General features: G+C 42.5%; 1 protein-coding gene across 2 annotated transcripts in view; it reads right to left on the bottom strand.

Moving 5' to 3' along the window:
- Positions 1 to 803: 803 nt before the first annotated feature.
- Positions 804 to 23,550, bottom strand: part of LOC117006881 (PR domain zinc finger protein 2-like) — a 62,235-nt gene continuing 39,488 nt past the window's right edge. The window contains exons 7-9 of one of the 2 annotated variants that reach the window (XM_033079605.2): positions 20,967 to 21,077; positions 15,785 to 20,144; positions 804 to 1,045 (exon numbers count right to left, since the gene is read on the bottom strand). In XM_033079605.2, coding sequence (XP_032935496.1) covers positions 1,006 to 1,045; positions 15,785 to 20,144; positions 20,967 to 21,077 — 4,511 coding nt within the window. In that variant the 3' untranslated portion in view covers positions 804 to 1,005. Of the gene's footprint in view, positions 1,046 to 10,757; positions 11,127 to 15,784; positions 20,145 to 20,966; positions 21,078 to 23,550 lie in introns of those variants that run through there. The other variant, XM_033079603.1, reaches the window with a different exon arrangement.

Genomic DNA, 23,550 nt, shown 5'->3' with positions numbered 1-23,550 from the left:
CACAGAGATCAGGATCACTGCCCCCACCCTCAACAGATGGTGATAGAACAGATACCTTTGATCACACTCTGTATTGTAACGTGTGGCTTATAATCAGGTGCGGCTTGTGTATGGACACAGAACAAAAAGTTTCTGACACCCGGAAGTGCGGCTTATAATCGTGAAATGGCTGTCCTCATGGATGGCCTCTGGAAGGACCCCCACAAACAAACACCTGTCCAGGGACACAAACACAGGTGCTCTATTTAAGGACAAATGTTGTATTTAAGGACAAGAATGGCCTGGTAATGCACAGCAACACCTGTGTTTGATACTGTCCCTAAATAAATAATTCTTGACTTTAAACAGTACCAGACTGGCAATACAATTATGGCAGCTTTTGAGACATGGGTGCTTGTCCCTTCATGGAACTGTGCTATCAGTGCATTTCCCAGAGATCATATAATGGTGATCTTCCCAAAAAACATGAGTCCTGATGCACTTCAAAACAACAGCATCTGCCCCTTAAAGCTAATGGTGCAAAGTCAAGAGACTGGGTACCCACAGAGCTCACATGTGGAAACCTCAGGAAAAACCACCACTGCCTTCAGTGGTTTTTGTGGCCCAGCTCTTTACCCTTTAGGATGTACAACAGAAATAAAGATGATGTAACAGTGTTCAGAATTTATTTGCATGGTGTGTTAAACCCTCTGTGCTCTCCCAGGAAGAGCAGACCCATCCAGCCCCATGGCTGCTTTGCCTGCAGGTGCCTGAACTCTTCTCCATCTGCTCTCCACGCTGGGCTCCACACCCTGGGGGACCCCAAGGCCACCCTGTCCCCAGCACCCCCAGCTCATCACTCCCTGGAGAAGGCAGGAGCCTGCTCTGTGCTCCCTCCCTTGGAAGGAAGGGTGAGATGACAGAAGGAATCACCATTTCCAGGAGAAGGAAGCACTGTCCCTGCTGCCTGCTGAGGAACCCACCTCACCTCACCTGAGCAAAGCAGGAGAGGACAATGCTTGAGGATTACCTCACCTCACCTTTCCCAGTCAGAAGTTTCTGGCACCTGAAAATACACAGAGAGTTGCATTTAATCAGAAATAGTTCAAGGAGTCACAGTTCCATGTTCCATGGAGCTGGAAGCAGGACAAGTCATTCAGTGACCACTGTACAGGGAATTTATTTAATTTATTTATTTAATTTTGCTTAGATTTCCCACAACTAAATGGTCTGTGCCACAGCCAGGGATATTAACATTCATTAGCAACCACTCCATTATTCAGGAGATAGCAAGCCTCAGAATATTACTAACTCTTCCCTCAAATGTTTTTTTGAATGGTTTTAAGAAAGAATAAACTTCAGGCTGCAGTTTTGATTTTGATTTTTTTTCATTCTCACCTTTAGCTTTATACATGTTAAGTATCCTGTTCCTTGGCTGTTATATCAGTATAAAGGAGATTATTATCTGCAAGTTAATGGTGGGGAAATGAAGAAGCAGAAAACAATGTCTTGTTTAAACCAACAGAAAATAACTCAGCCCTCACCAATACATGGGGCTGTTATTAATTTACCCAAGCCCACAGTTTGCTTCATTGCACAGAATCTCACCACCCCATCAACTAAGGTTTTTGCATATTATCACAGCACTACAATTTGCATCTTTGAGCTTGTGGTGGGCCACCAAAGCAGCCAGTAAAATGAACATTCCCAGGTGTGTATTTATTTTGACAGTTTTGTCCTGCAGAATATCCAAAATAAGTTTAGTTTGTTTGGCTTCAGATTTTTACTATAACTAGAAGAGGGAAATTTCAGTTTATTTCTGTTTAGAATGTCTCCATGTAAGTAATGCTTTCTGTCAAAATATTAATTATGACTTCTTCAAGTTCTTCTGTAATTCATTTGTCCAGCATTCACCCATTCAGCCTAAAAGATCTCACAGCACTTGGCCCACTATTACAATCAAACCAGTCCTTCCAAGACAGGGATAAAATCCATCCTTACTAAAACTATCACCATCTTCAAGCTCCCTAGGATCCAGAAGAGCCACACCTCAGGTCTTAAAAGATGATGAACAAAACTCTCCTTAAAACTTCCATGAGGGGCAAAGGGCTGATTGCCCTCACCCATCCTTTGGATCCACAATATTTCAGTACCCATGCTTGGGAAGACCTTTTCCCTTTGGAATTAGGACATCACATATTTAAAGAGGAGATTACTGCTGGCAAAAAGCTCCAAAGGGAATAAATCCTAGAGACCCTCCAGCCCAGGAATGAGATAGAGCAGCCAAAAATGGCACAAGCATCTCAGTCTCACAGTCTTGGACTGAAAGCATCACTGCCAGCATGGCAGGGATGCAGCTTTTTATGGCTCATCCAGTTCTCAGCATCTCAGCCTTCCCCCAAACACAACTGCACCAGTCACAGGAGCAATGTGGGTTTTTTGGGGTGTGGATGAGATCTCCTGGGTGCCTTGCACTCCTTGCCCACAGAAACAGGAGGGTTTGGGAGCACAGGAGGGTTTGGGAGGGGAGCACAGGGGGGTTTGGGAGCACAGGGAGGTTTGGGAGCACAGGAGGGTTTGGGAGGGGAGCACAGGAGGGTTTGGGAGCACAGGAGGGTTTGGGAGGTGAGCACAGGGGGGTTTGGGAGGGGAGCACAGGAGGGTTTGGGAGCACAGGAGGGTTTGGGAGGGGAGCACAGAGAGGTTTGGGAGCACAGGAGGGTTTGGGAGCACAGGAGGGTTTGGGAGGGGAGCACAGGAGGGTTTGGGAGGGGAGCACAGGAGGGTTTGGGAGCACAGGAGGGTTTGGGAGGGGAGCACAGGAGGGTTTGGGAGCACAGGAGGGTTTGGGAGCACAGGAGGGTTTGGGAGGGGAGCACAGGAGGGTTTGGGAGGGGAGCACAGGAGGGTTTGGGAGCACAGGAGGGTTTGGGAGGGGAGCACAGGAGGGTTTGGGAGCACAGGAGGGTTTGGGAGGGGAGCACAGAGGGGTTTGGGAGCACAGGAGGGTTTGGGAGCACAGGAGGGTTTGGGAGCACAGGAGGGTTTGGGAGCACAGGAGGGTTTGGGAGCACAGGAGGGTTTGGGAGGGGAGCACAGAGGGGTTTGGGAGCACAGGAGGGTTTGGGAGCACAGGAGGGTTTGGGAGCACAGGAGGGTTTGGGAGCACAGGAGGGTTTGGGAGCACAGGGGGGTTTGGGAGGGGAGCACAGGAGGGTTTGGGAGGGGAGCACAGAGGGGTTTGGGAGCACAGGGGGGTTTGGGAGGGGAGCACAGGGGGGTTTGGGAGCACAGAGGGGAGCCCTGCACTGGGGCTGTACCTGCCTTGGTCAGACATGCCCAGGGTCTATCCCTTGAAGAAGAGGCATGTGCTGGAGCAGATTCCCTGCACTGCCTGGCGCTGGGGCTGTGCGAGGAGGAGCAGGGACATCTAGAGGCCACGCGGAGCCTGGATTGTGCGGGAGGCAGAGGAGCACCAGGCACAAACACACACAGGGATGTGCTTTAGTGTGCCATGGGAACAGAATCCACATTCCACCCGCACTGCAAGCACCACTTCTGAAGGCAGAAGGGTATTTTTGGCTTGTTCTGAACTTTCCCTGTGAGTTTATTTAAGCAGGAAACAGATAAACAGATAATGCCAACTGCAGTGGCCAGGCTCCCACTCCAGCCCACAGTTCCATCACAAACTACAAGAGCCACGTTCTATTCTCTCAGGACAGTCCTTATCAGGTTTTAAAACACATATTTATGGAAAAGGAATTTTCCTTTACCAGAGCATATACCTCATGTGGTCATTTCCAAGTCAAGGTCAGCAGAACACTCTGTCCCTGCTGCACTGACAGGACACATAAAGGTCACACAGTGCCTTCATTGCACCTCAAATTTTACACTAAGACTCCCAAAGTGAAAGTGAAAATCAGGGATTTTTTTTACTGTAAAATTTTAAATTTATGCCTCAGTTGATGGTAATTTCAAGAAGAAAGCCTGAAAACATGACTTGAAACAAGGGAAGTGCAACTGCTTCTGCCCTATTCTAGACATACAACCTCAGTTCAAATGTACACCCAAGCTAAATTCCACACACTAAAATATTCCCAAAATCCCCTATTTGTTTTTAAATTCTGCACCTCTTGCTATCATGCACAAACTTGTCAGCTTTCCCTCACACCTGTGTACCCCCATAGGTAATTACAAACCTTCCTTCTCAAGGCAAATTCTTCAAAATTCTGACCAAACCCAACCCCTTATGTTCTTCCAAGGGAACATCTTTTGAAATATCATTTTCTTACACAGCAACACGTCTAAAAAAAGTTAAAAGCAGGTTTCTCTCTGGGTTATTTTTAGAGTTTAATATACACCCTTTAAAGGAGATTTCAGTTTGTCCTTACACACAATGTAACTGCAAGTTAGACATAAAGAAATGCAAAACTTTCCATTACAACAGAAAACCAAAACCACAGAAATTCTGAAAAGTACTCAATTATTTTCTACTTAAAATTGGTGATTAAAATTGCCTGCCAAAAGTTTTGTTATTGTTCTGTGTAAATCATCCACTCCAGCCTTTGTGAATTCAATCCTGAAAGTTTCAGCCAATGTGGAAGAACCAGAAAGTGGCAATGGGGAGGTCAACAAAAGGCAGATTTTTGTTGTTCCATATAAGGACTGTTACCAAGGGAAACAGCAGAATATCCAAAATAAGTTTAGTTTGTTTGGCTTCAGATTTTTACTATAACTAGAAGAGGGAAATTTCAGTTTCTTTCTGTTTAGAATGTCTCCATGTAAGTAATGCTTTCTGTCAAAATAGTCATTATGACTTCTTCAAGGTCTTCTATAATTTATGACATCTGTGTGCAGGCAGTGAGGCAGAGTCTAGATCCTATGGGAAACCTAAAGAAAAAAAATGTTAAATGACTCAAATCCAAAGAGACAAAATATCAGGGAAAATGTGACCTAGATTTTCAAATGCACACACTGATCACACATTAGGAAGAAATTCTTCCTTGTGAGGGTGGCACAGGGTGCCCAGAGCTGTGGCTGCCCCACCCCTGGAGGTGTCCAAGGTTGGACAGGGCTTGGAGTGACCTGGGACAGTGGAAGGTGTCCCTGCCAGGGCAGGGGGGGAATTTAAAGGTTTTAAGATCCCTTCCAACCCAAACTACTCCAGAACTCCACAATCTTTACCCCTAATTTCCTCAAGCTTTAAAGCTAATAGATCATGGCTTGTTATTTGGAAGCTGAGGATTAGAGGAATGAGATAAAGAAGTTTTTTTCTAAATAGAAAATGAAATGGAGTTCCTCATGGAGTTCTTCCTGCTGCCTTTCCACAGAGCTCCCAATGAACCAGGCTTCAAACCCACAGCTGTGTCTGCTCTGCCAGAGCTGCCAGGAACTGTCAGGAGCCCTCCTCTGTTCCAGCATTACCCTGGAGGGGATGGATGACCCTCATTTCAGAGCCTGCTGAAGAGGAGCTGGTGTTGGGATGATTCTGAGAAACTCCTGGGTGTGCAAGGGGAGCTGGAAGGGGAGCTGAATCCCCACCCTGCGTTAGGAGCAGTGATTGAAATTGTTATTTTTAGCACTGTCACTTTACACCTGCTTTCACCATCTCAGTGCTGGGTAACTGGAGACAGGCAAAGAAAAGGAACTCTGAGCCACCCTGTGCCATGAGGGATGATCCCATGGGAAGGGACAAGGGCTGTTCCCAGCCCCTCACAGCCCTGTGCACAGCCCAGAGCAACACCACAGCCCAGGCCAGCCCAGCTCTGACAGAGCCACTGCTGGGGAACTGCCCTAGCCAGAAAAAAATTAATAATAAAAAAAAAAAAGATTAAAAAACACACTCTGCTTTTAAGGACAAAAGGCTCAGAACCCAAATATCAGGTAGCAGAAAGGACTTGTGTGCAGAGTTTTCTCTATCAACTAAGGACTTCTAAACCAAACAGCTTGGTAGATGCACCAGCTATTCCATAAATTATAGCTAACCCAGAAGTTAAATGAGGCTGTTTTTGACACTGCCTCTCACAACTGAGAGAACACCCAATCTAGAAGAGATAAATCACCCAATTTGGTGAGACTCCCTACAATAAAAAATATGTGAAATCCCAGCTCTAAAAGTTTTCCATCCTTAAATCTGACAGTGTTTTGTAGTGTGCCAGTACCATAATCCCAGTTTTTCAGATCCAAAACAGAGTCAGGTGGGAAGGGATTTGCCAAGGTCACTCAGAAAATCTGCAGCCTTAAAGCAGAGGACTGAACAAAGGGAAAGGTTCCCCCATCACCTGCTTTACTCTTAAAGGTTAAATTGTCTGAATACCTAAGAATTTGTGCAAACCAAGTTCCTATTCCATAAACCTTCCCTGAGCCTTGCCATGAGCAGCACACACAAACTCAAAGCTCAGGAAAAATGCCAAATCCTGGCACACCCCCTTCCCTCAGACATTCCCAAAATACATTTGGTATTTTTTATTCAAATTAGCTTGTCTTCCACCACACTTCTGCAATTAACATTCTCCTGGGTTGCTAGTTTAATTCTCTTGAAACATCCCAGAAAAATAAGCCATGGTATTTGTGGGCATGAAGGCTGGAGTGATCTGAGGCAGCTGCCAGTCCCACCAGGGAAATTCACTGAACAAAGTCATGGCAGTATGGGGTAAAAATTCAGGTGATTCAGGTTCATATTTGTATTTTAATTAAAGTGGGTTTTTTCCCTACAAGGATCATACTCTGTAATCTAAAATAACCCCAAGGATATGCTCCAGAATTTCAGACACACACACATTCCACACTACATTTAACAATAAGCATGCCAGGAACATATTCTATCAAGGGTTTCCTACTCCTAAAAGAATAGTTTAAAAAGCTGACAAAAATAATTGACTGCCTAGGAAAAAAACCAGAAATGTGGATTTTAAAGCTTGAATTCTTGGTTTTGCAGAATTAGGCTGAGTAATTTCAGAGGCCAGAAGGGAAGCAAGGGGGTTCAGGGGGTGGATAAATGCCATTTCTGGGCTTTCTGCTCTCAGTGCAGTTAAACCACAGTGCTGCTACCCTGACTGAAATGTAATATACTCTCAGGCAGCAGTATATTGCTTAATGGGAAAGCAAATACACAAAACAAGGACTTGGGAAAACATAAAAAAATCAACCAAATCAACCATTAAGGAGAAGACCTTGGTTTGTTTCAGTGAAACTAAGTATTTATCCAGACAAAAATGTTCATGAATAGAATTTTGTTGAAAGGGATGTTTCTCTTTTCTATGGAAGTCCTGACTCACTGTATAGAAAATGGGGAAGCAGAAGAAAGCAAAGAGGATCTTAATGTGCTGCACTGTGGATGTTTGGAGACTTGGGTGTGTTTGTTGATGAAAGCAGGGAAAGAGCTGGAACATGTCAGGATTTCATCTTTCCTCCGCATGGCGCGAAAGGCGAGAACACGAATGTTACCATCAGGCTTTCATGAACCCAAACAGGAAAAACCTGTTCTGGAGATCCTTTGCATTCTGACTTCCAAGAAGACACCTGACAGCACTCTCCAGCCACAGTGCTTCAAAGAACTTAATCCTCTAAAGCAGCACTGCTGCCCCACAGGAACTCAAAAATTGCTTTGTCTCACACGTGCTCTACAGTTAAAGTTTCTTCACTGCTGGCTCAGCTCAGATCATAAGGAACTGTGGTGATGAACACCAAACCAACAGTGAGAGCTGCTGGAAAAAATCTCACACCATGCCTACAGCTCACCTAGGGGACTCTAAAATGGATGTATCAACACCATTTTACTTAAATAGAAATATATTTTTAAAAGCAACCAGTGACCTAAAGTAGTGACTTGGAAAGGAATTCAGCACTGAGCTTCTGAGCTCCTTCACACCATCAGCTGCCTTGAAGGAACTGCAAGTTGAGCTCAGAGATTAGAGTCTTAGTCACTTAAGAAATCTTGGTGTAAAGCTGTAATTGAGATGAACAGCATCATGTCAGCAATTTATCTTCCTGCCCTTTTAAAAAGGCACAGATTATTGTGAAAGCCAAAAGGTGAACAATTTTGGGTTAAAAATAGAAGTACTTGTCTTCTATACTGTCAGATAATGTGGTTTGATAAAAATTTTGTATCTACTGAATCACATTCCTAACAGAATGAGGAAACTTTCAGCACACATAGGGAACACTGCAGTTGATTTTATTTAGCTTTATACAGAAATGGTGACACCAAAAGAGTTCAGGATTGCTGCAGGGTAGCAGGACAAGGATGAGCCCTTTGTCCTGCACATCTCATTACATTAAAAAGGAACCAGAGAACCAAGTGTGCTTTTGATTTGAAAAGGGACATGAGTGACATGCTGTATTGCCATAATAAATGGAGAACACGACTTCAAGTTCCAGTGACAGTGGAGTTTGAGTGTGAAACTCTTCAAAGCAGCCCAGTGATGTAAGAATTCAGTATTTCTCATCTTCCCACCTCCTTCCACTCTGGAATGTTTAGCAGATATCTCAACACCTAAAGGAAACACTACATAAATTTCCCCACTGAGTCATGGTTGGGGGCTATGCACAGGCTGTACATGGGAATGAGCCTCCAGCCCTGAGCAGGAGCTGCATCCTCTGCATCCCCAACAAAATCACCTTCCTGAAGAAGTCCTTGCATTTACTTTACTTTAACTTTGCTGAGCAGCACTGCCTGAACTGCAGAAGGAAACACAGACTCTCTGAGACTGGACAAGACCTCCAAGGCCACCCAGGCTGGGGACTCCACCACGCCCTGGGCAGCCTCTGGCACAGTCTGAGGCTGATTCCTCTTGTCCTGTCCCTTGTTCCCTGGGAGCTGAGCCCACCCCACCTGGCAGGGAGTGCAGGGAGTGCAGAGATAGAGATTGACCCCCTGAGTGTCCTTTTCTCCAGCCTGAGCCCCCCCAGCTCCCCCAGTTAGAAACAAGGCAGGCTTTGCTGAAACAGGCCCAGATATGAGATTATTACTCTTTGACTGACACAGGGCATTGAGTGCTGCAAGTTTCAGTTTTGCTGCTCACCTGCTGTGTGCCAGACCACCTGGAATCACTGAACACTGAGCCTTGCACTTCAGGGAAATGGAATATCACCCGCTGAATAACCAAAATGATTTCTCACAACCCTCTGGCAGTTTCTGGGAGTACTGTCATCCAAAACATGACTCAGAAACCCTGCTTGGCCCATGAAACATGAAAGTCTTTAAAAATTAAACAGAGAGATAAATATATAAACAAAGAGCATGTTGTTGATTACAACATTATGTCTCACTAACCACTCGAGCTTTGAATAAATTAGGAAAATGAAGCAGCTACCAATCTCTTAAGGAAAAGCCTCCCTCCAACATGATGCCTGCCCAAGCTTCCCTTGGAGTTTGTTTTACTGCCCTGTATCTTAAAAAAACAGAAAGCAGTATTTCAGTGCTCTTTTCCCAATGAATGCTCTAAAAGTATGATCAAAACCATTTTAAAAGACTTACTAAGAGAAGGTGCAGCAAAAGGAGAATTGAAAGTGATGAAGGATGTGAGGGAAGCAGCATTCAGAGGTGACTCCATGGATTCCTCTTTACTAAGGAACAAGGGCAGTGGTGGCTGGAGTGGTGAAGAGGCAGCACAGCACTCCTGCTCCTGTGTCCTGTCAGCAATCTCACATTAGACACTGGATGCTTTACACCCATCTTCACTCTAACAATCTACTTGCATTTTAAACATCTAACCCTTGTCTGAGTGTAACTGATGGGCACAAAGAGGCACTAACTCCTCCTCAAAATATATCCTAAGGCATTTCTTAAATTTTTAAAAAGATCCCGAACAAAGCTTAGGAAATAACAGCAACTCATTCACACACATGGAAAAATATAATTAATAACATTCAATTCCCACTCCCTCATTTGATGTGTACAATGGAGCATTAACTACACTTATACCATGCCTTCCTTAAGTGTTTTATTTGCATCTTGCTCTGAAATAGATGTGTTCTCCTCACCATCCTGCTCTTGCAGAGTACTGGAAGGTACATCCTTTTTTCCATTAGAAAGTTGCTATTTTTTACAGTTTAAACAGACACAGAAGTTCACCCCTCTCTCATCAGACTTACCACAAAAGCTCAGCTCCAAACCAGCATGTACTTCTTGTTCAAAATCAATTGTTCAGCTCCTTTTCATCATGAGCAGAACTACAACATCATGTGACTCACACAGATCACATTCAGTAAATAAAGGCCAGGGTTAGTATGTAATGTCTTCTAAGTTCTCTTTTTAAGGTCAATCACAAGCTATTTGTCTGTCTCTAGCAATTCAGCTTCCTGGCTAAACCCAGCTCCAGTAAAAAGCTGGAGCTGAACCCGTAATTTTGGAAATGCAGTCACAAACCACAGTAAATGAAGTGAGTGCTGTTCCTATTTGCATTCAATATTGAACATTTAGACATCAAACTCTATGACATCTCCCCAAAGAAAATCATCAGGAACCAAACTAGAATTTTAAATAACAGTCTTGCAATACAAAATGCTGACAAATCAGAGAAGCAGGAACACCCCAGCCCTAATCCCCTCGGGCAGCTTCCAGCAGGGCTGAGCTGCAGAGCAGGAGGGGCCTGGCTGCACCCCCTGCACTGCCTCTAACACCAAGGACTGAACACAGCTCAGCTGCTGCCACAAGCTGGTTCCCATGCCTTCCAGCAAACTGGAAAATGGAAAACACAGAAAGGTAAACACAACCTGTCAGATCTCCTGTCTCCACAACTCCACATCGCTGTTTTTATTAAACTGAACCATTTGATCTCGCCCAGCGTGTCACTTGGTCTCTGTAAACAGGACAAGTTTAATTGTTTTCATTGCCTGTCTGGATGCATTTCAAGACGTGTCAGCTCTTTGTGGGCAACGTTACAGCTTTATTGTTGCTTCAGATCATACAGAGGCGGCTATAAAAGCTGAGAAATTCAATTATGCAGATGAGATGCAATAGCAATAGTAACTATGAAAGCTGCACATTTCTAGTTGGGATGAGTCACCTATTTAGAACTGAAACTCTTTGATGATCCTCTCTCATTTGGAGATCTCCATCACCCAGCACTTCCCTGATCAACTGGTGAACACAGGTGAACATCTCAGTCTGGCACATCCTCGGGACCCAACAGGATTTAAGATCACTGCAGAGAAGCTGCGCACAAAACGGTGAGAGGATTTCTGCCATGGCATTAGAGTGAGGCTGCTTCACTCACCACCAGCTCACTGCTAGGCATGGCTAATAAATCCTTACAAGGTGACTGAAATACCGGACTGCAGCAAGAGCAAACACCACCTGCTAGTTCCTTGGTCAGTAAAAGATGTGAAACAATGAATCAAGTTTATGTCCCATCCTCAGCAATTGTTTTCACTTTTTTCCATGTTTCTTTTTTCTTACAAAACATCCAAATACAACACTGGGTACATTTTTCCCTTGGGTAAATACAATAAAACCTAACCAGGACTGAAAACCTTCACTGTGGCTTCCTCCCACCTCCTTGGTGTAACTGCTGTTGTAAGTACACCGAGGATTCAGCTCTTCCATCGTGGTGCAAATCCCAAATGGCAGTGAGTGCAAAAACATCCATGAACAATGCTGGAACCTCTGCATCATTCCACCAGTGTTCAAATCCATGGAAAATGTTGTTAAGGAGAGAACACGTTAGAGGAATGACATCCCCCACAAAAAAATAAACTGGGAGTTCTTACCAAAGAGTCTTAGACAGAAGCATTAATTTGAATAGACAACTACACAAAATAGTAACTTAATATGGATTAGTAGGGAGCATGTGAAGGAACTGACTGCTGCAGCTCTTTAGCCTTATCAATTTTACATTATTCCACTAATATGGACACAGGTGCTTCCAGCTCCACTGCAAGAGGCAGAACACACGTCTTGGTGGTGGAACACAACATTCCAAAATTCTCAAGAGCCAAAAAAATCTTAGCATGTATTTTTTTATTGAACTATTTAACAAGTTTAAAGCATATAAAAATAGAAAACTGTATCAGAAAACCAGAAAATGATAGTATCAAGTTAAAACAGTGTATGTAATTTTCATTATTTAAATAGTTTAAGTTTATAAGCTGTGTCCACAATTAAAACCTAAATTGCTCAAGCTAAGTCAGAAGTGGCCAGCTGGTACAAATTCATGTCACTGAGCCAGGGGGACACACCTGAAGGATGCAAGGACATTTAACTCCTCCTAGATGTACAGAAATTTCACGAGTATAAGGCGCACTTCCGGGTTCAGATCATGATTTCAGTTTAAAAGGTGCGCGTTAATACGCGTGAAATTACTTGTTCCATTTGTCCTGGCATGTCTGCTTTCCACACAAAAGGCAAGTTATCCCCAAGTTTTCAAAAAGTTGACTTCACTGGTTTTAGAAAATAAGTCATATTTCCATCTAGTTGGTCACTGGACGCGGAACCACGGCTGGAATCGCGGCTGGACGGCACGGGGAGGAGAATTCCCTCTTCAGTGCTCACTCAGCCCTCCAGCAGGGCTGGCACGTTCAAAAGCAAGGACAACCCCACTTTTATGGCAAATTGCAATTTTTAATGTTTTCATTAGAATAGTCTTTATATCACTCTCCAATAGAAGAAACAATATAACTAACAGCAAACTTTAATACAGGAACATGCTCCAAGATTAACAACCCAAAACGAAAACAAAATGAAATTAATGTAAAATGTAAATCACATATAGTACAATTGAAGTGTCCAAAACAATTTAAATAATTTTAAATATTTTATTTTTTTTAAACTTGCTACAAATGCTTTATACAATATTTCAACATAAAGTCCCCATAACAGAAATGTAACAAAATGGGAATGATAGTGAAAGTGAAAGTTAAAGTGGCACAAATTCACCAAACAAGTATTAAACTACAAAATTTAAAGAGGTAGATTACTTTTTAAGAACAAAAAATAAAATGGGGTGTCTGTATAAACTAGCCACTTTCCATCCATTCTGTCAGTAATTGTGAAAGCTCTATGAACACGTGACAAACAGTATTTCCATAAAAAGCTGTTATGAACAATAGACCAATTAATTGTCTTAAATTAGAGGTGTACAACCTTTTAGAATAATTATATATTTCATTTTCAAAATATGCAGGTCTGCAGCCCTGCTCTAGCCTTCTTATCCATAAAAAGATACACTGCATCCATTATATATCTGGTGTTTAGAAATTCATCACTGCTATATAAAGTTTTATTTGCATGTGTAAATAACTTGGAAAAATCCATAAAACATCCAAATCAGGCTTTATTCCACTGGATACTGGATGTCTAAAGACTCAAAGTGAGGAGAAGGTGGGAAGGGAATTTTGCCGTGCTAAGTTGGTCTCTACTGAATCATTTAGACAAAAGGTTTTAAGAGACCTAAAACATGACAAAAATACTTGGAGTGCAGCAATTGTTGGCCCTGAATTAAACTGATTTCTGGACAGGCTGAAGGAACCTGCTTTGCCAAGCACAGAAACCGAACTGCCCAACACCATCCACAACGTGAGGACAAAATCAAGAGCAAAGATTTGGTTCAGTGAATCCCACAATGTCTTTGGGTGATTTCCTGTGGGGGTTTCATTTGTTTTTAACAGTCCCCTTTGCTTTAATCTGAATCATCCTACACGTGTCAAGCACCAAGTAACAAAATCTCAGCCTGACACTGAGCATGAGCAAGAAGCCTGCAGGCAATTTTATGGCTGTGACTCAGCTTCTGCAGGTGCTGCAAGCTTGGATTTCACATCCCTTGGCATAGTGCTTATCCTAAGATGAGCATGCAACAGCTCTACCATGGCATTAAGGGATTTTTTTTTGTTTTGTTTCTACAGGAGATTCCTAGAAAATAGAAATTCAAAACAAAACAAAACCTCAAGACAAATGACAAAACAATTTGTGAACAAGTGTGTTTACACAAAAAAACTGAAAGGTGAAAAACAAATTGGCAGACAAATATACACAAAGCAAATATTGGAAAAAATTAAGATTTCCTGGAAAAAAAAAATCAAAACCCAACAGTGCCTACACAGAGTAGACTCTAACTGTGCTGATATTAGTGTACGAAGGCAAAAAAATCCTTCATACTATGTAACTGATATAAAAAGAAGTTGACTAGACAATCTTAGATTTATGAGTTACTTCAGAGACAAAAAGAACTCCCTAATGTAACTTTTTGTTAAACTGATAAAGACTCCAAGCAGCCAAAGTAAAGCAACTTGGCTGGTGTTTGAGCCAGCCCTGGAAACCTTACCACAGGTCAATTGATATTTCCCCAAATACTACTGAACAATTCCATATGCACCCTTTCCAAGTACTTGGTTATTTTGCCTAAGGTCAAGTGATTCATTCAGATGGAAAGATGTGGTGTTTTGGCTTCTTATTCTACTGATCTGTTCTGGCATCATTTAAATACAGTTTCACACATAACTTAGAGAGCAGCTGATGAGAATTAACATGAAGATGTTTATGTCCCAAGGGAACAGGCCTGGTAGACATTTCTTGTTCCTAAAAGGCATTTTTACACCATTAGTCTCCAAATTCCAATAACATTTTTCTCCTTCAACACATCCTAATTTGGGTATGGACTATTTTAAGTCAAATTCCCCTCTAGCACTTGGGAACAATTCTGCTATATTGGACCTTTACTTCGCAAAGTATTTCCTCACTATTTGCACCTCGGAGATCTTCACTGCAAGACAAACAAACTGTGAACAGTTTGGATTTTGACAATGAACAGATCCTGCTCTACTTCTTCTGACAGAGGCTGCCAGTTCCTCCCCCTCCTCCTCTGGCAATGACTTCAATTCAAAAACCCCTACCCTTGGCCCAAAACCTGGTGTTAATCACAGCCAGGCGCTGCAATCACCAACCCCAAAAGAACTCTTAATTACCAGTGAGCTTTGTGAAAGTTCCTCAGCAAAGCAGAAGCCTGTTTCCAAGAAAAACAGGGCAGGAGGAAGGTAACAAAGGTTATAAACACCGTGCAAAATATACTATTGATTTGAGAGACTAATGAAAACGTAAATCGGGACTCAGGCACGTAGATTAAGATTTTTATTTATTTATTGAAGGATTACCCTTTCTTGTGATTAAAATGCTTCTTCTCAAAAAGAAATAGAACTTTAATTATAAAGTTTTATAGTGAAACATAAAAGCATGATACTTCTAACAAATTTACATGTTCATGTAACTTTTCTTACATGTCTATTTCCCTTATATTAAGTATTTCATTATCTCAGTCCGTATGCACATACATTTTCGAAGTATTTGGTCATGGTTTGTTTCTTTTATATATATATATATATGTGCAGAGAATGCTTTTTATTACAAACCAAAGCAAGTTATTTTAGTGAGTAAAGAATGCAGTCATGTTTTTTAACTTAGTGAACCGCCATAAATAAATCTAAATGATTCTGGGCTACCTTAGAAGTCAGATACCAAATACAAGGTCAGTGTCTCCAATAACATTGAGTTTAATGACATTAAGTTTATTTGCACTCAGGTATTGACATTTTTTTCCAGAGTTTTCAATTCAGTTTATAATTAAAGACATTCTCTATACAAACCGTGTATTATTTCATGACATGACAAAATGCATCAAGTATGTACATCATACCTCAGCATCAGTAAGCTGCTCATTCATGTCTTAGGAAATGCAACTTTTTTTTTATTGAAGCATGAGAAACTCAAAAAAAAAAAAAAAAAAGAAAAAGAAAAAAAAAAAAGAACAAGAAAATTGGCAAAACAGCAAGCAACGTGTTCCTGGGCTGTTTCAACTCCAAATTAAATGCTTACCTGAAATCTTTTAGTTCTTGCTTTGTACTGCTTTCCTCTCTTTTGTTTTCTGCTGCCTCTGCATTTGCTGCCTGCTGCAGGCTCCGAGTGATTGGTCCTCCAATCCTCTCTCTAGATTTTACACTGAACCTGTCTGCCTTTTTCTTACTCGCCACAGATTTACTTGGCAAAACAGCTTTATTATTCCTTTGTATTCTGACGTGCAATTTCCGGGACGCTTTGCTGGAGATTCCAGAGGAACTGTTCTTAGAAACCACCTTAGTTTTTTTCCCATCAACGTGGGACATTTTAGACACTCTTACAGGACTAGAGTTCCTCAAGGATGAAGATGAATTTGGCTTTTTAGATCGTATGGAAGGTACAAATTTAACGTTTTGTTTGGACTTGAAGGAGGCAGAGGGGAGCTGGAGCTGTGTGGGTCCTGAGGTTCGCGCTCTCGTCTTGCCCAGGTGAGCCTGAGTGCTCTGCATTTTGATTTCTGCATCTGCTGTGCGCCTGCGCTGGTTGCTGCCTTTGTCACTGTTTGCAGGTGAAGAAGCTGCACTTTTTTTGGAAGAATTCTTTTTGGAGGAGGGAGAGATGGGTTTTTTGGGGCAGCTGTATGATGCGTGTTTGTTCAAACTCCCAATGTAAGTGAACTCTCGGTTACAGTAGGGGCAGATGTGAGAGTCCGTCTCAGATGAGTTATTTTTCAGTTCTGCCTTCTGCTGGGCAGATTTCTTTTTTTGCAGGATAGCTTTCTGGACAAGCTGGTTTTTCTTTTTCAATGCACTTATTTTTAGTTTATTGGAGGACATTTTGCTAATCTCAACATTGAAATTGAGTCTTTTAGGCTGGCCCATTCGTCTGAAGGCGTTCTTCCCAGGCCCAGCAATAACCACCACGCCATTCTTAGGCTGCACTGTCTGTTTGAGGGGCACAGGATTTTTTTTAGGTGTGTATCTCTTTTTATCACTAGCAGATGCACAGGCCAGTATGTGTTTGTGTAACTCAGGCATGTTATCAACACTTTTTCCACATTTTGTGCATCGAATGGCAGTAGTAAAAGTCTGGGGGATATTGTGGGTTGTGAAGTTTGTTGCAGTAACTCCAATACCCATGGGATTACGATGGTGATACTGGAAAGGGGGTGGTTTAAAGCTTGGGTAGTGTTGATTGAGGCCCATACGAACATCTGGATCTTTAGATTTCACTCCAGAAGCCATTATTTTTATAGTAGTATAAAGCTCTTCAGAAGAATCATTTAGATCTTCATCGTCCTCCTCTTTGGAAGGTTCCAAAGAATCTTCTGGCAGGCTCTGCATGTGCTCCACGTTTGCCTTACTGGGGTCAGTAAAATTCTGGGGTCTCAAAGTCCCACTTTCAAACTCATGATGTGAGCACTCTTTGTCTGGATGGAGATCCCGTTGATGCTGCTGCAAATTGCACAAAAAAGCAAATTCCTTTTTACACACTGAACAAACAAAGATATTCCCTACTCCATGAAGCAGAAAGCGATGTTCTGACAAGTCTGTTTTATCCCTAAAAAGCTGTACACAGAATTCACATTTGAAGGGCCATTCTTCAGCATGAATGGATAAATGCTTCGTTAGGTCTTTAATGGAAAGAAAAGGTGATTCACAGACATTGCACACAAAGCTCTTGTTGAATGTTTCCTGCACTACTGATTGACTTGAAGTGTGAGGATCTTCTCTTGCTTTCTGCTGCTCGCTTTCAGCTTCTTCCTGCTTTATTACTGGGAGAGAACTTTCAAGGTTATCAGCAGAGGAAACAACAGAAGAAACTACAGAAAGAGGAGGTGGAGATGGAGATGAGGAGGAGGAAGAGGATGAGAAAGAGGAGGAAGAGGAGGAGGAAGAGGAGGAAGACAGTGTAGGGGGGCCAGGTGAAGCAGCAGAAATAAGAGGTTCAACAGACGGGACAGGGGATGGAGAAGGAGAAACTGTAGGTGAAAGAACTGGTAGTGGGGACTGGGTGGTAGTGTTGGAGAGTGGCGAGGGACAGGAGGAAGTGTTAGTGGCACTGGCAGAGACATCTGGAATGGGTAAGGGCATCGTTGGGAGCAGGGGGGGAGGCGACGTGGCCACGGTTAACACGGGCGGGCAGGGCGGCGGGGAGGGCGGGTTGGTGGGCGTTAACAACGGAGGCAGCTGGCACACAGCAGGTGCTGCAGGCGCCTGTGGCACAGGGGAGGCAGAGCTGAGGGGCTGAGTGTCAGTGGAAGACGAGGCCGAGAGAGAGGGATCTGCCTCGGGCTCTGCCTGAGGCTCCAGCGCCTTGCTGGGGCTGGCGGCGCTGTCCGCGCCCAGCGCGCTGTCCAGGGCCGCGTCTGTCCCGTTGTACTCGTTCAGCAGAACCTTCTGCAGCATGCAGGTGGTGGGTTTCTTCTTCTTAACACCACTACACGTTGGCTGTGTGGAATTCTCTTTGTATTCCCTGATTTCAGCGTCGTTGCAAGGCTTCTTATGCACACTTAGATCTAAAACGGATTCCCAGGGAACCTGAGTCTTGCTCTTGACATCAGACCTTTGTTTCATACCACTGGACAAATCCAGTGGCTGCTGGTTGCACACATTGCCAAAAGTCGGAGCTGCTGTCCAGTCTTTTGATATTTTATATTCTTCAAAGCAAAGAGGGCTCAACGTTTCTTTGTCCTCCCTTCCAGTCAAGCTCCAAGCAGGTGAGTTGCTGTGGCTTTCTAACTTTGGCATTTTTGAGCTCCGAATATTATCATTCCACACAGTTTTTCCCTCCCCTGATTTGACAAAGTCTCGAAGCACTGGACTGTGCTGTGGAGAACTGGGAGGAGAGCTGGTCCTTCTTTTAAACCTGCTGGATACCGGAGGCAAAATAGGCGATGATGTAACAGAAGGTCCTATTTTAGGGATCTCACTTGATGGAGTTATCTTCTTATTGTCCTGTGTCTGAAGGAGCTGCTTTAATTTTGATGACAAATAAACCCCTTTTTCTTTATGAAAAGGTAAGCTTTCTGTTGAAATGGTAAGAGGAAGATTTAAAGAACTAGTAGGAGTTATAGGTTCTGGGTCTATTTCAGTTTTTATTTTTGGTACAAGAGGAGGGCTAGCAGTTCTTCTCTTTTTGGATTCACTGCTCCCACTGCTAGAGGGTTCCTTAGCAGGTTCAGTCACAAGTGTTTGTGTAACCTTTAAATTTGAGGAAATTTCCACTGTGACTGGACTGATTATACAATTCAACCCATACAAGTCTGCAGAGTTGGACTCCATCTGAATCACATCACAATTGCTAGTGTTGCTGTTGGACTGAATCTTACCATCAATGTAGTAATTTAAATTCTCAGAGATATTGCTGGATATATCCATAAGATACACATCATCCCCTTCACCTTCCTCTTCTATTTCTGTGCTGGCTATGTACACACTCTGGACTGCAGGGGCCGGCTCTGTTGGGACAGGTGGCTCCTCAGTAAAGAACCCTTTTCTTCTGACACCTTTGGGAATAAGATGACGCTCATGAACCCTCCGCTGATGCCTCCTCATGTTGGTGTGAGTACCAAAAACCTTCTTGCAGTATTTGCACGGATGCAATTCTTTGGGCTCCTTATTCTCCTCAGCAAACGCAGAATTTGACATTTCCTGGGAAACCTTCTCAGAATCCAAGACAACAGAGTCTTGCACAAGATTGGAAACGTTCAGGTCATCTTTAAGACCATCATCCACAATCACCTGGTTATCAGCAACATTATCCAAGTGCTGTGATGAGGTCAGTGTCAGGAATGGTTTCCTTTTCGGCCCGGCCTCGTGGCGCCGCTCGTGCCTCCGCCTGTTGATCTGAGTGCCGAAGGCTTTCCCGCAGTACCGACACTTGAACGCGTGGCTCAGGGTGGAAATATGGATGTGCATGTGGCGCTCCAGTCCCTGCTTTGTTGTAAACTTCCTCTCACAGTGCTGGCAGGGAAACATGAATGTTTCCTGAACATCACCGTTGGATTCCCCCTGTGCTTTTGGGATTTTCACCACGAGTTTTTTCTTTGGAGAGCTTTCTGGAGATTCCTCTGATGTACTCTTTTGTTCTTCCAAGGAGTCCAGCTTTTCTTCACACATCAAAGGCATTTCAGCATTTTCTTTAGGCATATTGGTATCCTCTATTTCCTCTTCATCTTCCTCTTCTTCATCATCCTCTTCTTCATCATCTAATTCATCTGATGCACAGTTTATTGCTTCTCCTTGCTTGTCTTCAGTTACCACTTGTGGTTCATTGGCTGGACTGGGGATCATCAGCTTTGGAAGTACATCTTGATTTACCATTTCCTGAATCACAGCTGTTTGTTCCAGAGACAGCACAGCAGAAACAGAAGGTGCTTCATCTTCCTCTTTATGACCTGGAACACAAGAGCATAATAAAGAAAAGAATGAGATATTTTTATCAAATGCTTCACCTTTCTTCTCCTCTTTCTTCTGTTCCTGACACAACACAACACCAGCACTTCTCATTTATTTACTCATGGGATGGATGTTTTCACCTCTGCATGCAAGTCCTACCTATCTGCTGTCAGTATATCCATTGCTGAAGAAAATAAGGCCAGGTTGGATGAGCTCTGAGCAGCCTTGTCCAGTGAAAGGTGTCGCTTTAAAGACAACCTTTAAGGTCCCTTCCAACCCAAAACGTTCTGTGATGATTTTAGGAAAACACCCCTGCTGCTAATACTCACAATGTTGCCTAAGTGGGTACATTACAGAGCAAAAAACCCTTCTCCATTGCTTAGCTGGGCCATAAGACACCTGAACAGTGGTGCACGTGTTGGGCAAGCAGAAGGGAGAACAGAAGGGAGGAATGGAAGAGTTATGGGTCAAAAGAATTAATACTGTATTCCCCCCACAGTAATGACTTTGTTAATTAGCAATAAATAACAACCATGTAACTAAGCTCCAAAGACACTAGAATATGGACTTTGCTCAGCTATTATCTTCTAAGAGTTTATGTCTAAATTTTACAGCACATTAGTTTTTCCTGTGGTCAGAGTTGTATGTTTAATGACACACTTCTAACAGCCAAGTTCCTAGCTAGTAAAACAACTGGGGTAAACAATATAAACATGTTCACTTTGCTACAGTAAGATAACCTGCTAATGTACTAAACATGACAAGCATCCCTTGATTCAAAAAGATAAACAGAAGGAAAAAATAAGCCACTGAGAACTCACTCTCTTTAGAATCCCTCATATCTGCAGAAGTAGAATCCAAATCAGCCTTTTTCTGTTTTGTATCTGTGGCCTTCTTTCCCTTGTTTTTACCTTCCTGAGTCTTCTTCTTTCCTGGGGAGAAAAAAGCATTTATTATTCCTGCTCAACAATTTTTATTTGTCATAAATGAGCGGAGATTTAAACCCTCAGCTTTGGAGTATAACAAACTCCTGTAGAGACCCTGCTTTCCTGAGGAACAGAAATGACTGATTAGGAGAACAGACAGCATTCAGGTAAAAACTTCAGATACTGAAATACTTTCCTCACTTTCAAAGCAAGAACAAACTACTTGTCCAGGCTTAAGCAGCTCACAGCAAGCAGTTACCTTAATATGGCCACTAAATTCCTGTATCTCACAGAAGTGTATGGAAAACAGAAAATCTTTTCATACACTATTAATCCTTGATGTTAATTGGAAAACCTTACAAAATAGAAACCCACAGAGGATTACTCTGGGTGTATAAACATTCTGAATGATCAGGAGAGTTATAATAAAAGCAATGAATAATAACATCATGAGAAGATTGAAAGCAGCATGAGCTTCACCAACATGGCAAAGGCAGCAGAACCAAATGAGATGGAACTGGGCAACAGCAAATAATGAAGGTATTTCCTTGGGTCCTGACACAAACACCACTTTCAAGTGATCACCTTCTGTTAGCCAAATGAAGCAGCATGTATTAATTGCAGAGGATAATGAACACAAAAGGGTATTACATGCAAAGAGCTGACCAGCACTGTAAGATGTAAACACACTGAAAACTTCATTTTCCACTGCACTACAAAGTTAATTTCCACTGCACCACTGTTAATTTTTGCCATTAACCTTACAGACTCAGGCCTATAACATAAATTATGATAAGGGGTGTGTAATAACAAATGAAAGCTGATGGTTTTCTGACTCATTTCATTGTAGACTGTACTCTAGACACAGAATACAGGAAACACCACTGAAACTCCACGGTTCTACACACAACTCTTGGGAAGAACTGTCCAGAAGAAGCAATCCAAATTCCTCCTTTGCCCCCTCTAACACACAGAAAAATACTTCATAGCACACTGCCCATTCCCTCTGATCAGAAACGTCCATGCACCTCTAAATCCATTTCCTAGTTAGAATCACATTCTTCCATGTCACAGTCCTGTCAACAAATTCCTCCTTTTTACCCCATGAAAATATTTTTGTATCCTGAGCTAAGATACTGAAATGTCTTTTTATAAAATGCTCCTCTGTTCAAACTGAGAAGTTCCAAGTACACAACCCCCCCCAAGAGAGCAGCTCAGACAGCCTCAGCTTTAAAAGGAAACACTTGTTTTGATTTGAACTATCTAAATCATTATCTGCATTTTCTCTCAAGGAGCTAAGATTTCATAGACCATTCCCAAATTCCAGTGTGTTTCAATTTTATACAGATAATAAACCTTTTTCAATTTCTTATCTAATTTAACAGATTTTAGTCTTATAACCTGACAACAGTCACTCAGACTGAATTTCTGTCACCTTTGGAAAAGACACAAAGTGAACTAGCAATTTGCTCTGAATATCCTCAATTATTATCATGATACTCATGTCTAACCTGCCATAAAGGACTGATACTGGATTGTTTGAACAATGCAACATTCAATTTTGCTTTTATATAAAACACCTGCAATTGTCAGAAGATTTAGCACATATTTGGGTGTTCACAGCCATAAGGAAGTTTAAGCACCTCTTTCTTTACCTGACAGGCTACTGAATGTCCAACACCATTTTTTTATCATCACCTCTAATGTTCATAACTGCAAACAATGCTACCAAGATCTGAGAATGAAGGATATCAAAGAAGTTTCCAGAAGTATCTCCCAAGTCACTTGAAATTGCTCTGGAAATGTACAGTAACACAATCCAACAGCTCCACTTCTAGGGAAAAAGTGGAAATGGAAGATTTCCACACATTCCTAGGAATCAAACATGCATCCCAATACACCTCAGGAGTGACATCACAAACCATACCTAATTCCTAGAACATTAAGAACTCTCAACCTTTTTGCAGACCACTTATCATCTGAAGACCACTATCAGTATCTTGACCCAAAACCAACACAATTCTTGATTTATCTCTCTTGACAGGTGAAGCAACAATGAAAGGTTGGAGGACAGGCCCCTCACCTGGCAAAGCTGGCCCATGCTCAGAGACACTTCTCCCCCACAGTGAAGTGTCCAATTTATTCCAGATGAAGCCACAGGGCAATTCTGCATCTAACTCCACAGCAGCCCTGAATTTCAGCAAAACAGGTTACTGTCAAAGTCTTTAAATCAAGAGCCAATTAATTCTTTTTTCTAACAATACTGGCAATATCCTGTGCTGTTTCAAAGGTGAGGTAAAGTATGAAAAGGGACCAACACAAATTCCAGGTGGTAAAGCACAAGGATGTGCTTCAAAGTGTCATCCAGTCAGAGAATACAAAATCAACAGTACCTCAAAATCCAACCATAATCTGAGATATCACTACAACAGCAGGATTTTCACACAAAACCAAGGTGCTTATGTCACATACCTTATGC

This window comes from Catharus ustulatus, chromosome 24 (assembly GCF_009819885.2).
Source record: "Catharus ustulatus isolate bCatUst1 chromosome 24, bCatUst1.pri.v2, whole genome shotgun sequence".
In the NCBI taxonomy this organism is placed as follows: Eukaryota; Metazoa; Chordata; class Aves; order Passeriformes; family Turdidae; genus Catharus; species Catharus ustulatus.
Note: the sequence above shows the minus strand (reverse complement) of the source record. Positions and strands in the feature narration are given on the sequence as shown.